General features: G+C 35.9%; 1 protein-coding gene across 1 annotated transcript in view; it reads right to left on the reverse strand.

Annotated features, from left to right (window-relative positions):
• Positions 1-13,881, reverse strand: part of Adam7 (ADAM metallopeptidase domain 7) — an 87,353-nt gene that overhangs the window by 31,170 nt on the left and 42,302 nt on the right. The window contains exons 9-11 of the mRNA XM_087216734.1: positions 13,146-13,335; positions 11,824-11,877; positions 8,819-8,890 (exon numbers count right to left, since the gene is read on the reverse strand). Of these exons, the coding sequence (XP_087072860.1) occupies positions 8,819-8,890; positions 11,824-11,877; positions 13,146-13,335 (316 nt within the window). The remainder of the gene's footprint in view (positions 1-8,818; positions 8,891-11,823; positions 11,878-13,145; positions 13,336-13,881) is intronic.

Consider the following 13,881-nt stretch of genomic DNA (forward strand, 5'->3'; position numbering starts at 1 on the left):
TTCAATTAAATGACAATGACAATACAACATATTGGAATATATGGGACATAATGAAAGCAGTCTTACGAGGGAAATTCATAGCAGTGAATGTGCGTATTAGGAAAACAGAAGGAGCCCAATTAAAGAACCTGATGCTGAACCTCAAGCTTCTAGAAAAAGAAGAGCAGGACAACCCCAGAGCTCATACAAGGGAGGAAATTATAAAGATCAGAGGAGAAATCAATGCAGTGGAGACTAAGAGAATGATACAAAAAAATCGATGAAGCCAAGAGTTGTTTCTTCAAAAGAATCAACAAAATTGACAAACCTTTGGCCAACCTTGTCAGAAAAAGGAAAGAAAAGGCCCAAATCCATGCAATTAGGAATGAAAAGGGTGAAATTACAACAGACCCAGCAGAAATCCAGAGGATCATCAATACCTACTTCCAGAACCTATACGCCAATAAGATGGAAAACACAGAAGAAATGGACAGATTCCTAGATACATATGAATTACCAAAGTTGAGTGAAGAAGACCTAAAAATTCTGAATGACCCAATATCAAACAATGAAATTGAAAATGTAATTAAAAACGTATTAACCAAGAAAAGCCCAGGCCCTGATGGCTTCACTGCTGAATTCTACAAGACATTTAGAGAGGAACTACTGCCACTACTGTTTAAATTCTTCAATGAAATTGAAAGGGAAGCAATACAGATGAATTCATTCCTGGAAGCAAGCATCACCTTGATCCCCAAAGCAGAGAAAGGCCCAACTGAAGAAGAGAACTATAGGCCAATCTCACTAATGAACATAGATGCAAAAATCCTTAATAAGATAATGGCAAACAGAATGCAGAAGATCATCAAGAAGATCATACACCCTGACCAAGTGAGATTCATCCCAGGGATGCAGAGATGGTTCAATATATGCAAATCAATCAATGTAATACGCCATATCAATAGAGCCAAGGACAAACAATATGATTATCTCCATAGATGCAGAAAAAGCATTTGACACAATCCAACATGCATTTATGATAAAAACCCTACAAAAATTTGGAATAGATGGTCTCTACCTCAAACTGATAGAAGCCATCTATGAAAAACCAACAGCCAATATCATACTAAATGGTCAAAAACTGAAATCCTTCACACTAAAATCAGGAAGAAAATAAGGATGTCCACTATAACCACTCATGTTCAATATAGATTTGGAAACATTAGCCACAGCAATTAGACAAGAGAAAGAAATAAAAGGAATAAAGATAGGAAATGAAGAACTCAAATTGTCATTATTTGCAGATGACATGATACCCTATATAGAAGACCCCAAGTACTCCACCAAAAGTCTTCTAGACTTAATAACCAAATTCAGTCAAGTAGCTGGTTACAAGGTCAACACACAAAAATCAATAGCTTTCCTCTACACCAATGACAGACTCACTGAGACAGAAATAGGGCAAATAATTCCCTTCACAATAGCATCCAAAAAACTGAAATACCTAGGAATCATCCTAACAAAAGAAATCAAAGACTCTTCTCTGAAAACTATGGCACTCTGAAAAGAGAGATTGAAAATGATATCAGAAAATGGACAGACATCCCCTGCTCCTGGGTAGGAAGGATTAATATAGTGAAAATGGCCATAGTTTCAAAACTGCTATATAGATTTAATGCAATTCCAATTGAGGTCCCAGCAGCATACTTCATGGACCTTGAGAAAACAATCCAAAAGTTCATTTGGAACAAGAAGAGACCTAGAATAGCAAAAGCGATTCTAGGTAACAGAGACATGGCAGGGGGTATCACAATCTCCAACCTGCAACTATACTACAAAGCTACTGTGATAAAAACAGCATGATACTGGCAAAGAAACAGACCTGAGGACCAGTGGAACAGATTAGAACATGCAGAAACAATGCCAGACTCACTCAGCCATCTCATCTTTGATAAAGGAGCCAAACACCCTCACTGGAGGAAAGATAGCCTCTTTAATAAATGGTGCTGGAAAAATTGGGCTTCAACTTGTCAAAGATTAAAACTAGTCCTGTATCTCTCACCATGCACTAAACTAAAATCAAAATGGATTAAAGATCTAAATATTAAAATAGAAACTCTGAACCAGTTGGAACAGAGGTTAGGTAGAGCCCTTGAAGACATTGGTGTAGGAAAAGATTTTATGAAGAAAACCTCAGTTGCCTGTGAACTAGCACAAACAATCAACAAGCGGGATCTCTTCTTATTAAAAGGCTTCTGCACAGCAAGAGAAACCACCAGCAGTGTGAAGAGACAACCCACAATGTGGGAAAATATCCTCACCTGCTCTTCCTCAGACAAAGGTCTACTATCTCGAATCTATAAAGAACTTAAAAAGATCAGACCTCCCAAATTTAAAGGCCCAATCCAAAAATGGGCATCTGAAATGAACAGACATTTCTCAGACAAAGAAGTAGAAATAGGAAGTAAATACATGAAAAAATGTTCAACATCACTGGTCATTCGAGAGATGCAAATGAAAACAATGCTGAGATTCCACTTCACTCCAGAAAGAATGGCTGCTATCATGAAATCAGCCAGTAACAAATGCTGGTGGGGCTGTGGGGAAAGAGGAAGACTGCTCCACTGCTGGTGGGAGTGTAGGCTGGTGCAAGCACTGTGGAAATCAGTATGGAGATACCTCAAAGAACTAGGACTGTAAGTCTCATTTGACCCTGCTATTCCACTGCTGGGGATCTTCCCCCCAAAATTAAAAGAATCATACCACAGTGATATATGTGTGCCCATGTTCATAGCAGCACAGTTTGTAATAGCTAAAACTTGGAAACAGCCCAAATGCCCATCAACTGGAGACTGGATAAAGAAAATGTGGGTTTTTTTATAAAATGGAATACTACTCAGCCATAAAGAATGAGAAATTAGAGACATTTATAGCTAAGTGGATGCACATTGAGGCAATACTCTTAAGTGAAATAAATAGGACACACAGGTATAAATACCAAATAGTTTCTCTGGTGTGAGAAACTGAAAGTGTAATTAAGGACTAAATGTATAATAGATAATGTGAAATAGGAAGAAAAGGGGCAAAGGGGAAGAAAGTGGGAGGGCTAGGGGAAAGGATAGAAGGGAGTGGGATTAATATGAGAAAATGGAAAAGTAGGAACAAAATCTTTGTAAATAGGGAGGACTGGAGGGGTTGAAGGGAGGGCTGGGCAAGGGTGAAAAATAAGAACCAAGAGAGACTATGTAAAGGTGCAAATTTCCAATGATGAATGTCATTATATTGTATACCTAAAATGTACCAATGATTAGAATGAATAATCGATAATGCAAAATAGGAAGAAAAGGTCCAAAGGGGTAGGGGTAGTGGGAAAGGAAAGAAGGGAAAGGAAAAATGCTGAGAAATGGAAAAAATGGAAATAAAGTCTTTGTAAATAGGGAAGGGTGGAGTGGGTGAAGGGAGGGCTAGGAAAGAGGAAAAAATAAGAACCAAGATGCATTATGTAAAGGTACAATTTCCAATGAGAAATGTAATTGTGTTGTATACCTACAATGTACCAATAAAATAATTTAATAAAATAAAAAAAAAGAAGTAAGTACAGTCTTGGGAAAAAAAATATTGCTTCTACTCTGACAAAAAGAAAGTCCGAGAACATACCAAATCATAATTTTTCTTGAAATCATCAAAAAGCAAATGTAACATGGCTTAGGATCTAAAGAAAGACTTTTTTTAAAAGGGGAGATGGTGCAGGGTACGTCCCCCATGGAAAAGCATGAGAAAAAAGAGGCTGAGTACTGTTTGATCAAGTATTTGATGAATTCACCAAATACTTTTAAGGAATTGCTAGAGGCCCAGGGGGGATCAAATGAGAATGCAGAGCCCCATCAGAGACACAAACGTGCCTGTGCATGGGCTTTGCTGCATGAGCCTTCTGGAGGTGTTTACCGGAAGGAAAGAGAGCAGAGAAGGCGACTAGAGATGCCCTTCCTCAGCAATAGGGTCCTGACAGTTGTGAACAGCTGCTCCTGTGCAAAAACTCATAAACTATACAGGACCCTCCCTCTAGGAGCAAAAGCTGCAAGTTGCTGTGACCACTGCAGTAAACATTATTTTAATCCCCAGAACTCAATTAAAGGCCTATGTGGCTGAGGAGAAGGAAAAGAAGGTCCTTCTATTCCTGAAGGAGAGGTAGGACGCTGTTCCAAGCCCTGACCCATTTAGGTCTCCAGTCAATGTTGAAGGAGAGTGGATGGATCCTGAGAACTGCTCCACACAGTAGCCCATGGACAGGGCTTCCCTATGGCCAGAAACAGAAAGCATAACAGAGGCTGTTCTGCACTCCACAACTAGGACAGCAGGCAATGGGTAACTAACAGCAGCAGAAGACTACTGAAGAAGAGATGAGAGTTTAAGGGAAATCTTCTCGGAGATAAGTGAAGGCACAAAGTGGAACGAGAACACGGACAAATACTTCCGACCATCCAGGACCCACCTTAAACTCAAGATAAGCTAATGAAATTCAAAGGGATGGTGCTCTGAAATTAACAATAGCAATGACAAAACCCCAAACCAGCTCAATTTCTGACAAGACTGATTCAAATCAACATGCTAATAATCCAGCAAAAGAAAAGGTGTACCATGTGCAGGCATAAAGACTATTTCATTATTTCTACCACTCTATTCAAAATGTCTGCTATCCAATAAAATGTGGAACATGCGAAAGATCACAAGAAAACAGCCCATTGTTCAAGAGAAGAGTAGACAAAACTGGACTCACAGGTGACTCACATGTTGAAAGTGGTTGACAGGAAATTTAAATTGATTTTTGGTGTTAAAGGACCTAGTGGAAAAGAAGGATGTGGTTTGCAGAATTTTAAGATGGTTGCAATGATACAAAAACACTATACAATTACCACCCCTGCAATAAGGGCAGGACTGTGTATATTTTGTTATTATAATTAGGTTATGCTATATGACAAAGGTAGTAATCAGTGGCATTAAACAAAAGGGAATTTACTGTGGATAAACCCAAACTAACCCTTCATAAGGAAAACCAGCAACTCGAAGTAGCACAGATTCTTCCGCTAGACTAGAGAAGCTGCTGAGGTGTAAAGAATATGTGGTGGCACTGTGTGTGAAGGAATTAGCAGAGCATCTGCTAATGGCCCCAGTTGACACCCAAGATGGCCCCAGTTGACACCCAGCCAGAAATCTGGGGACTTGAGCCCTAGAGGGGCATGGAATGACTTCTACCAGCAACATAAATAAACTGAGACCCCATCTCTGAGTTCGGCAGTATGAGGTCCTTAACAGGGAAGCCAGTCATGCAAGGCTGGCCTAACAAACCGAGATGAGAAACGAACACAGTTTCATGATGCTGAGCTGGTGGTAATTTGTTATTAGGAAACAACCAGACAAAAAACAGTACAAACAGGCTTGAGAAGTGTTGAATTCCAGCATAGCGGTGGAAACTGAAAACAGGACTGAGTGAAAATGCTAGAAACATGTACAGTAGCAGAGATGAAGAATGCCTTTCTTGAACATATTAGAAGACTCAGAACAAATAAGGAAAGGATTTGGTTGGCTTGATAGAAATTATTCAAATTGAAACATAAAGAATTAAAGGAGTGAAACAAACACAAGAGAAGGTCCAGCGCTTTGGGAAAATTGAAGTTCTAACGTGTGTGTTTGTGTGTGTGTGTGTGTATGTTTCATATATATTCAGAAAGTGATGAAAGAGATAATAAAGTAGAAAAAGCCCTTGAAAAAACATCATAAATATTTTTTTAAATTAATAAAATACATTAAATCAGAGATGCAAGAAGCTTAGAGATCTAAGTAATATGAAAACCAAGCAGACACACATTGATTCGGGAATGCCAAAGGGATATACAGACTAACCAAAATATTATCCAGTGGTCAAATCTGAAAGAATTTGAGTAACAAAATAGAGTAGCATTAGTGACTCAAAGTATTAAATAAATATCCACAAATCTATAACAATATAAACAAATAATCAAACAAATACATTAATGAGGGAAGAGAGAAATCTCATGTGCAGAAGAATCAAAGTAATATCTGTACATGTATATGTTCCACTTCAAAGAGTGGGAGTGTGACTCCTCACGCCTGAAGGGTAAGTTGTGCACATAAACATTCTTCCAAAGAATAGAGAATGATGAGAAGTGAAAACTGAGTAATTCTACTGCGGGGAAATCTGACAACCATCAGATAACCATCACTTAAGCCAGATGATCAAGGTCAAGATCATTAATGATGAATCATATCAACGATGATGGAAATGGGACTTCATCTCTGTGGTTTTCCTCCAGAAAACCCTAATCTTCTAATTATAAGAAAATGTCATAGAAAAAAGAAAGCCTGAAAACCCATCACAGTCAAGAGTGGGCTGGGGAACATGAAGGTTAGATGTAATGTGGTATCCTGGAACACAAAAAGAATGTTAGCTCAACACTAAGAAAAATTTAATTATTTAAATTTATTTGATATTAATGTTTTGTTAGCATTTTATCAATTGTTATAAGTTTGTCAAGTAAATCTAAGATGTTAATAATAGGAGAAACTAGGCTTGAGATATATGGGAGCAATTTATTCTACCTTAACATTTTAGAAAAATATATAAAATTGCTTGAAACAAAACTCTTTTAAATAATGTATGAAGATATTATCATGAAAGGAGGCTTGGATAATTTAGAGTATGTTTATAAGGTAAATATATGTACTGGTACAATGCTGTTTGAAGTTAGACTGTGTTTTATTAAATATATAAACCCATTGTAAACCCATGATTAAATACAAACTATTTTTAAAGAGCCAATGCTAGAGATAAAAACAAAATGATCAAAAAATACTCATTTCACTGTGAGATAAGATTAATAATATTAACAAGTGCAAAAAATGGGGGTGAGGGACTTACAGGAGGAGGGAGGGAGGCAGCAGGGAAGGGGAAGGGGATTAGAGGAATGAAGCTGTGTCATGTACCCAGCTGCATGACGTGTGGCTCCCCAAGATGACTGTAAACTGCATGTACTGCAGACATGTACTAATAAAAAATCCTATTATTTTTAATTTTTAATTTACGGGTACGATTTAGGTATACATAAAGATCACATTCATCACAGGGGATTTGTACCTGTACATGATGTATCTTCATTCCTCTTTTTTCCCCTTCCCCTCCCTTCCCTTCAACTCCTCTTCCCCTTCCTAGTTACAAAAGGCCACTTTCATTTTATTCATCTTTTCTCATTTTTTTCCTTTCTTCCTTTTCCCCTCCTCCCTATGAAGTCACCCCCCCCCTTTTTTTTTAAAATAGGATGTCCTATTCAAAACCTGGCAGGACAAAGGATATAGCAAACAAAAGGCATAAAATAAGAAAAACAGTTGAGAAAATAATCAATTTCAATGTAATCATATCAATAATTACAGCAAATGTAAAGCACATAAATATTCTAATTAAAACACAGAAATCATCAGATTTTCTTTCACAAGATCTATAATCTACATGAAAATGACTTTAAATATAAAGACAAAGATAAATTAAAAGTAAAAATAGCAAAAGACCTATCTTGGAAACACAAATCAAATGAAAGCTGAAAAGGCCCTATTAGTATCAAAGTAGGTTTAAGAGCAATGAATGTTTACAGTGGTCACAGAGGGCACTGCATGACCATAGAGGGGTCAAGTCAGAAAAAATACATGCAGTGTAATGCTTCTGCATCTAACAGCAGAGCTGCACAAAACACAAAGCAAAATCTGGTAACAGGGAGGAGAGAGACATAGCCACCATCATAGTTGGAGAATTAAATATTTGTATCTCAGTAATTGTTAATAAGTAGCCATAAAATGAGTAAAGACACAGAAAATCAGGAAAATGCTATCAATTAACTTGACATAACTGACATTTATAGAGACCCCTATCCACCCATCTCAGAACACCCTTTTATTTGTCTGTTTTATCAAATGCGCATGAACAAGTTCACAGAAACGAGATTCTGGACTATAAATCAGACCTCAAAAAATTAAAAGAATTAAAATGAGACAAAACAAATTCTCTAATTTTAATGGAATAAAAATTAGAAATTAATAACAAAAATATGTAAGAATCTCTATTTGAAAATTAAACAATATTCTCTATAACAACTGAATTACGGAGAAGGCCACTAGGACATTAGAAATATTTTGAACAGAATGAAAATTTTAAAATAAAATATATGAATATTTCCAGAAAACAGCCAAAAAAAGCATCATATTCCAGATGACCCAGAATTAATTATTTACATAAAATAAATGAAAATGTATGTTCACATGTATGACTGTATATAAATGTTTAAAGTAGTTGTAGTCAGAGCAGCAAAAACTACAGATATATTAAATGTTCTATAAACAGGTTAAATGTCCCTCAAGTGTTGAATGAACAATCTCTAACCTACAGGAATCATTATTTCTAGCATGGGCAATAAGTTATAGCTTGAAAGATTTTATACAAGGTCATAGACTACTGATTTAAAGTGGTGAGATTTAGCTATAATGTGTTTGGTTTTCAAGCAGTTGGCACATTGCTTCATACATTTTGTAATTAGAGAACAGTATTTGAAACTTATTTAAATAGTAACTGGGATTTACTTAGAAAATGAAAATGTCAGACCTGTGACTTGTTGCTATATATTTTTCATTAGAGTTCTGTTTATTAGTTTACTTGGTGAGGAGCTGGAGCTTGGACCACCTCGATATCAAGATTTCTTCAAAGTCCAGCAGAGAGCTAATACAAACATTTCTTTGCATTTTCTTTTCATTGGATTCAAATAATATCAATCCTTACCATGTTGGCAAAATTGACCATTCCCCAAATTCTTCTCCTTAGATTATAGTGAGGATTACTATTCCTGCGATACTGGAAATAAAAACATTACACCATCATTCATTAATGATATGAACTGAGAAAAAAGTCAACAAAATACCTTGTCCATTATGAAATATTACAAAGAAAAAATGCATTGGAACTGCGAAGAAAGAAGAATGAAGAACTGTCCAAGATCTGGAGAACATATGGAGGGATTTTTATTTTCAGGACTTGGGAACATGCCTCACACCCTTGGTCCTTAGACAGGGTTTCACTAAGTTTCCCAGGCTGGTCTGCAACTTGAGATCCTCCTGCCCTAGACTCCTTAGTAGCTAGAATTACAGACATGTACCACCATGCCCTGCTGAGATGAATTTTTTTAATATTAAATAACTAGATACAGCAGTTTATGAAGACATATTTTAGCTTAGTACTACGTTCAGGTTTTCTTTCCAATTTTGATGGTCCTCTTTTACATACATTATGCTTCATTACAGTGATAAACCAATTGGTTGCTATTCTTTAGAGCCCATCCTATCATGAAGCAACACCTATTAAAGTTCTATAATAAGCATTATGTTGGAAACAAACACACTTCATCTCTCTTCCTGAGTCTACAGCAGTTACAAAGGATGGAACACACAATCCAAAGACTCTTTGGAGCCAGAGATATGCATAGGGAGATAGAAAACTGGTTTTCCCCACTCTCTAGAGTAAAGCTCAGAAGACAAAACTGACTTTCTGCTCCAGCCCATTTTGATTTAGTTCTCTTCTTTTGACTTAATTTCCTTTTGGTAGTATTAAGATCTTACTACTAATTATCAGTTAAATACTCTTAATAACAAAAAAATGTGCTGCAAGGATACATGCATATGGTCAAACTTCTATGATAAAGATAAACATGCTTTTCCTGAGTTCTGTAATAATCCTCTACTCACAACTCCATTGCTGTCCTAATATTTGAAATAGCTAAGTAATTCCAAATATGGCATTAGCTTCTTTTCAGTTTTCATCTCCCATCCACTCATCATACTTTGATTGCAATTACCACTATTCCCTTGAAACTACTCTTGATAGTTCACGAATGTCCTCCTAAGTCCACTAACCACTTTTGTCTCACCTTTCTGGTCGTCTTGTCCTCGTCTAATACTGATCATTTTCTCTTTTAAGAAATTACTTAACAGTTTTGTTTCTATGACACCGTACACTCCTACTGATTTATTGTGGGGTCCTCTTTCCCCCCAGCCCCTTAAACTTTGGGTGGTAAATATATCTCATACCAGGATTTCTGTTGACTACTTGGTAGGGATTGTACAAAGTACGTTACAGAGAGAGAGAGGCTAAAGCTATCTTCAGGATCACAGGAATAAGATAATTTATTAGTCATTTATTTCCAACTGTGAGGACTGGGGAGCACTGAGTATGTATGCACTTTGTCCTCTTATTGTCAGGCTCATATTCAATGAGTGGTGTTCTCAAAGTTGCAGAAATTTATGTTCTGCTTTCCCCGTGCTAGTTTTGGGTAACACATCCATATTTTAAGTAAGATTTCTTTCTTTCAACCATCTGTTATTCTTGCTTGATAGTACCAAATTTTAGAATTAATTTTGTTACTTTTTTAATAGTCTAGAAACTCATGTCATCTCCTATTGGATAAAAAGTGTATCATTCACAGTAGGTAAACTTTTTCTTTGTTTCAGCTGAATTTGTTGTTTTGTTTTGCCTTGTCTTCATTATTCTGCAATTCTTCTACATTTTTAGCTGGTTTATCATCCTTTTTTTCTGGAAAACTCTCAAGAATTATCACTAAAATGCTAGTTGTCGTCCAATCACCCATATTCACTTTTTTACTCAGCATTTAATGTCTCCTATTTGCTCTTTCATTGTTTCTAACTCTACTTCTCTGTGCTCTTTAGGTGGTAGATTTCTAACTCCTCCACCCTCTAAGTCACTGATTTGTCCTTCTCATGAGTCTAACTTCCTATTAAACTCATTCCAAGATATATACTGTTTCCTTTTGCAGATATTAAAATAGTTTTTCAAGTATGCTTGTTATTTTTTCCAATCTCCTCTCATTATTTTATGCTGATTTCTATTTATTTTTATAACTTCAATAAATTTAAACCTATACTTTCATTGTATGGAATAATTTTAAATATCACTGGATGCTTTACAGTTCCTGGTAGGCTAATTTTGGTTCTCATTATGTTGCTTTATTCTTCCTCGTGTGACTCACCTTACCTTGGGCTATTGTACTGTCTTTATGGGGAATTTTTGACTTGGGTTCTAGTTGTTTACCAGATCATTAAACAATTTTTATGTTGAAAGCTTTGCTTGGCATGTGTACAACTAAAAATATGCACACTATCATGCTCTGTATCTGTGCATGGCACAAGCATAGGGATTTTGCCCCCATACATGACATTTTCTCTGCCAATGCTTATAGGCAGATAGACATTTCCTTTATGTATTACAGTTTCCATGGATGTTTATGGCTTCCTTTTTGAGGATTGGGCAATGTGTATAGCTCTGGGAATACACAGGGCACTCATTTGCAAATGTCAATTTTTCACTCCAAGGGATATTTAATTCCTCAAAACCCTATACCTGCATTCTATATATGAGTGGTCACTAAACATTTTAATTTTACTTCCTATTCTCACAGAAACTTTCTTTTTAATTTTTAGCATTTGAACATTTTCAGGATTTTTTTGAGGTCAACTGTAAATTGTTGACATTTTTCAATTTCTTTTGTTGTGCAGTATTTCCAAAAGCTTGCAATGAGTTGGACTGTTCTAGTTTGGGTTAGTTTGCTTCATTGTTCAAAGACCCAATTGTTTCTTATATTCCACTGTTTGGGGCAGCTAAAAGCACAAAGCTGAGCCTAGAAGGGAACTCTGATTAGGAGACTATTTTGTCTAGTTTAGAATCACTATAGTTTTATAGAGATGCAAAAAGATAAAAATGTTCATCTGAAAACTTACCACATACTCATCAGCAACAATGAACAGCTCAATATACTTTTCCTTATGGTTTTCCTGGAAATTTATGGAAAAATTAATGAAGTATGTTAATATTTTTCACTTTAACACTTAAGTTAAAAAAATCTAATAATTTCAAGGTAAGAAATGTTAGTATTGTTTATATTGGAAGATGAAGTAAATGTGTATATCTATCTAATCAGTCTATGAATATATAGAAAAAAGCCAGTGCATAAACATAAGGCCCTACATGTCATATATTAACAATCCTGAAGCAACACTAAATTTTTGACTACACTTTCTTTCATTGTGTAGAATTTGAGGTCAAATAAAAGTTATAAATAATAATGAATCCAGTATCTATATTTAGGTTATTTTCTTCATTTACAAAGTAAATGTTTCATAACTAAGCTCAGGTAAAAAGCACCCATCTATAGCTGAAAGTTAAAATTGAACCGATTGATGGTACTAGCTATTCCTTCTCCTTCTACTCCTGCCTCCCAACCTTACAGTCTCAATTAAAAAAAAACCCAAATAAATATTGCTAATTATAGGTCATTTACTTTTAGAAAATAGAAGTAGTAGAGCATTCTTCTAAGTTTTCAGTAAACATGTGCCGAGGTGCATGTATATCCCCCAAGGACAAACCAGAGGGGTATTTTTCAACAATTGACACATTCTATTGCAGACTAGGTATTATTTATTTGTTAAATTATTCAATCAAGAAACACTTGCTAGGCATTTAGTATGTTTCAGGTACTATCTAGGCTATGAACATGAGAAGAAGATAAGCAAACATATAGTTTACAAGCCAACACCCAGCAGAGATTTAAGGGAATAAGAACTAGTTGCACAGAAAGGCCCAACACTCTGAGGACTCTGCACAACCATCCCACCGGAAATGAAGCTTATTATCCTTGGTGGCCTTTAACCACTAGAATAATTTGGCCTGATGAAAGCTTGTATTCAACAACTCCCACAAAAGTGCAGGGAAGACAAGGAAAGATGATGTCTAGGATAGGTCTCAGGCCACTGCACATTTCATCCTTCAAATCACATATGGTACCAATGCCGACCATGTATGGCATTAGTTTAGAGGTATCCCTTTTTCACACTGATGGACAAATTGGGATGTACTGTAGTCAGTGAACATTTCTACACAGATATCAAACAAAAGGTTGAACCTGAAATTTCAAACAATGATGTGTCAGGTTTAGAGTAACAGATTCATTTCACTATCTGGACTCACAGTCTCTCTTAAGATCATAAAGGAAATAAGAGGAGTTTTATGTGCAGTGAAGAGGCCTTAAAAATAGAGTACTCACTTCCACTGTGTGGTTATCCTTATATGTAGTATCTTTTGGAACAGATTTCATGCTTAAATTGAGCTCTGCACAAGAATAATTGACAGCATGCGGCACCCTTGGGTTATATTTGAACACCAAATGTTCCCCCTCATTTGAGTATTTCATTGGTTTGATAAGATACCTTTGATCATTTACTCTGAAGAATCCACTGTAAAAATTGAAACACAATGTATATTCAAGGTACGTCACTATTTCATTTTTTTAAACTTTACCTTTTCAAGAAAGGGAAACTCCAAGGTCAAGACCACGTAAACTTGTAATTGGGTGTTTTGAGTGATAAAGAAATGAGATTACATGTGGTCTTTCACTGAATGAATAGCTTTTTATAAGTCCATTTATATAAATCTTTCAGAGAAATTCTGCTAGTACAATTTTGGCTTTGAGTTGAGACACAGAAATAATCCCCACCTGTGTTTGCCTGAGTTTTTGCAAAAATTTAATGAATTTGCCATTAAAGCATTACTTGTAAGCATGTAAAGGTACAAATATTACTATGGGTAATTTTGTCACTAAAGGTTACTCATTTGTGAAAATGGTGTGAACTACTCAAAGGAAGGCCTTGGAAGACAGAGGTTCCTTGTCTTATCATCTGTCTTTGTACATCCTCCTCTTTCATCCTTGAATTCAAGATCTACAAGTAACTAACTAATAACTGCATAGATGATCTTTTACTTTCTAACAACTAAAAATGCAG

The sequence above is a fragment of the Heterocephalus glaber genome, unplaced genomic scaffold (genome assembly GCF_053883595.1).
Source record: "Heterocephalus glaber isolate CG9 unplaced genomic scaffold, H.glaber_assembly_v1.0 deba00001460, whole genome shotgun sequence".
Lineage (NCBI taxonomy): Eukaryota > Metazoa > Chordata > Mammalia > Rodentia > Bathyergidae > Heterocephalus > Heterocephalus glaber.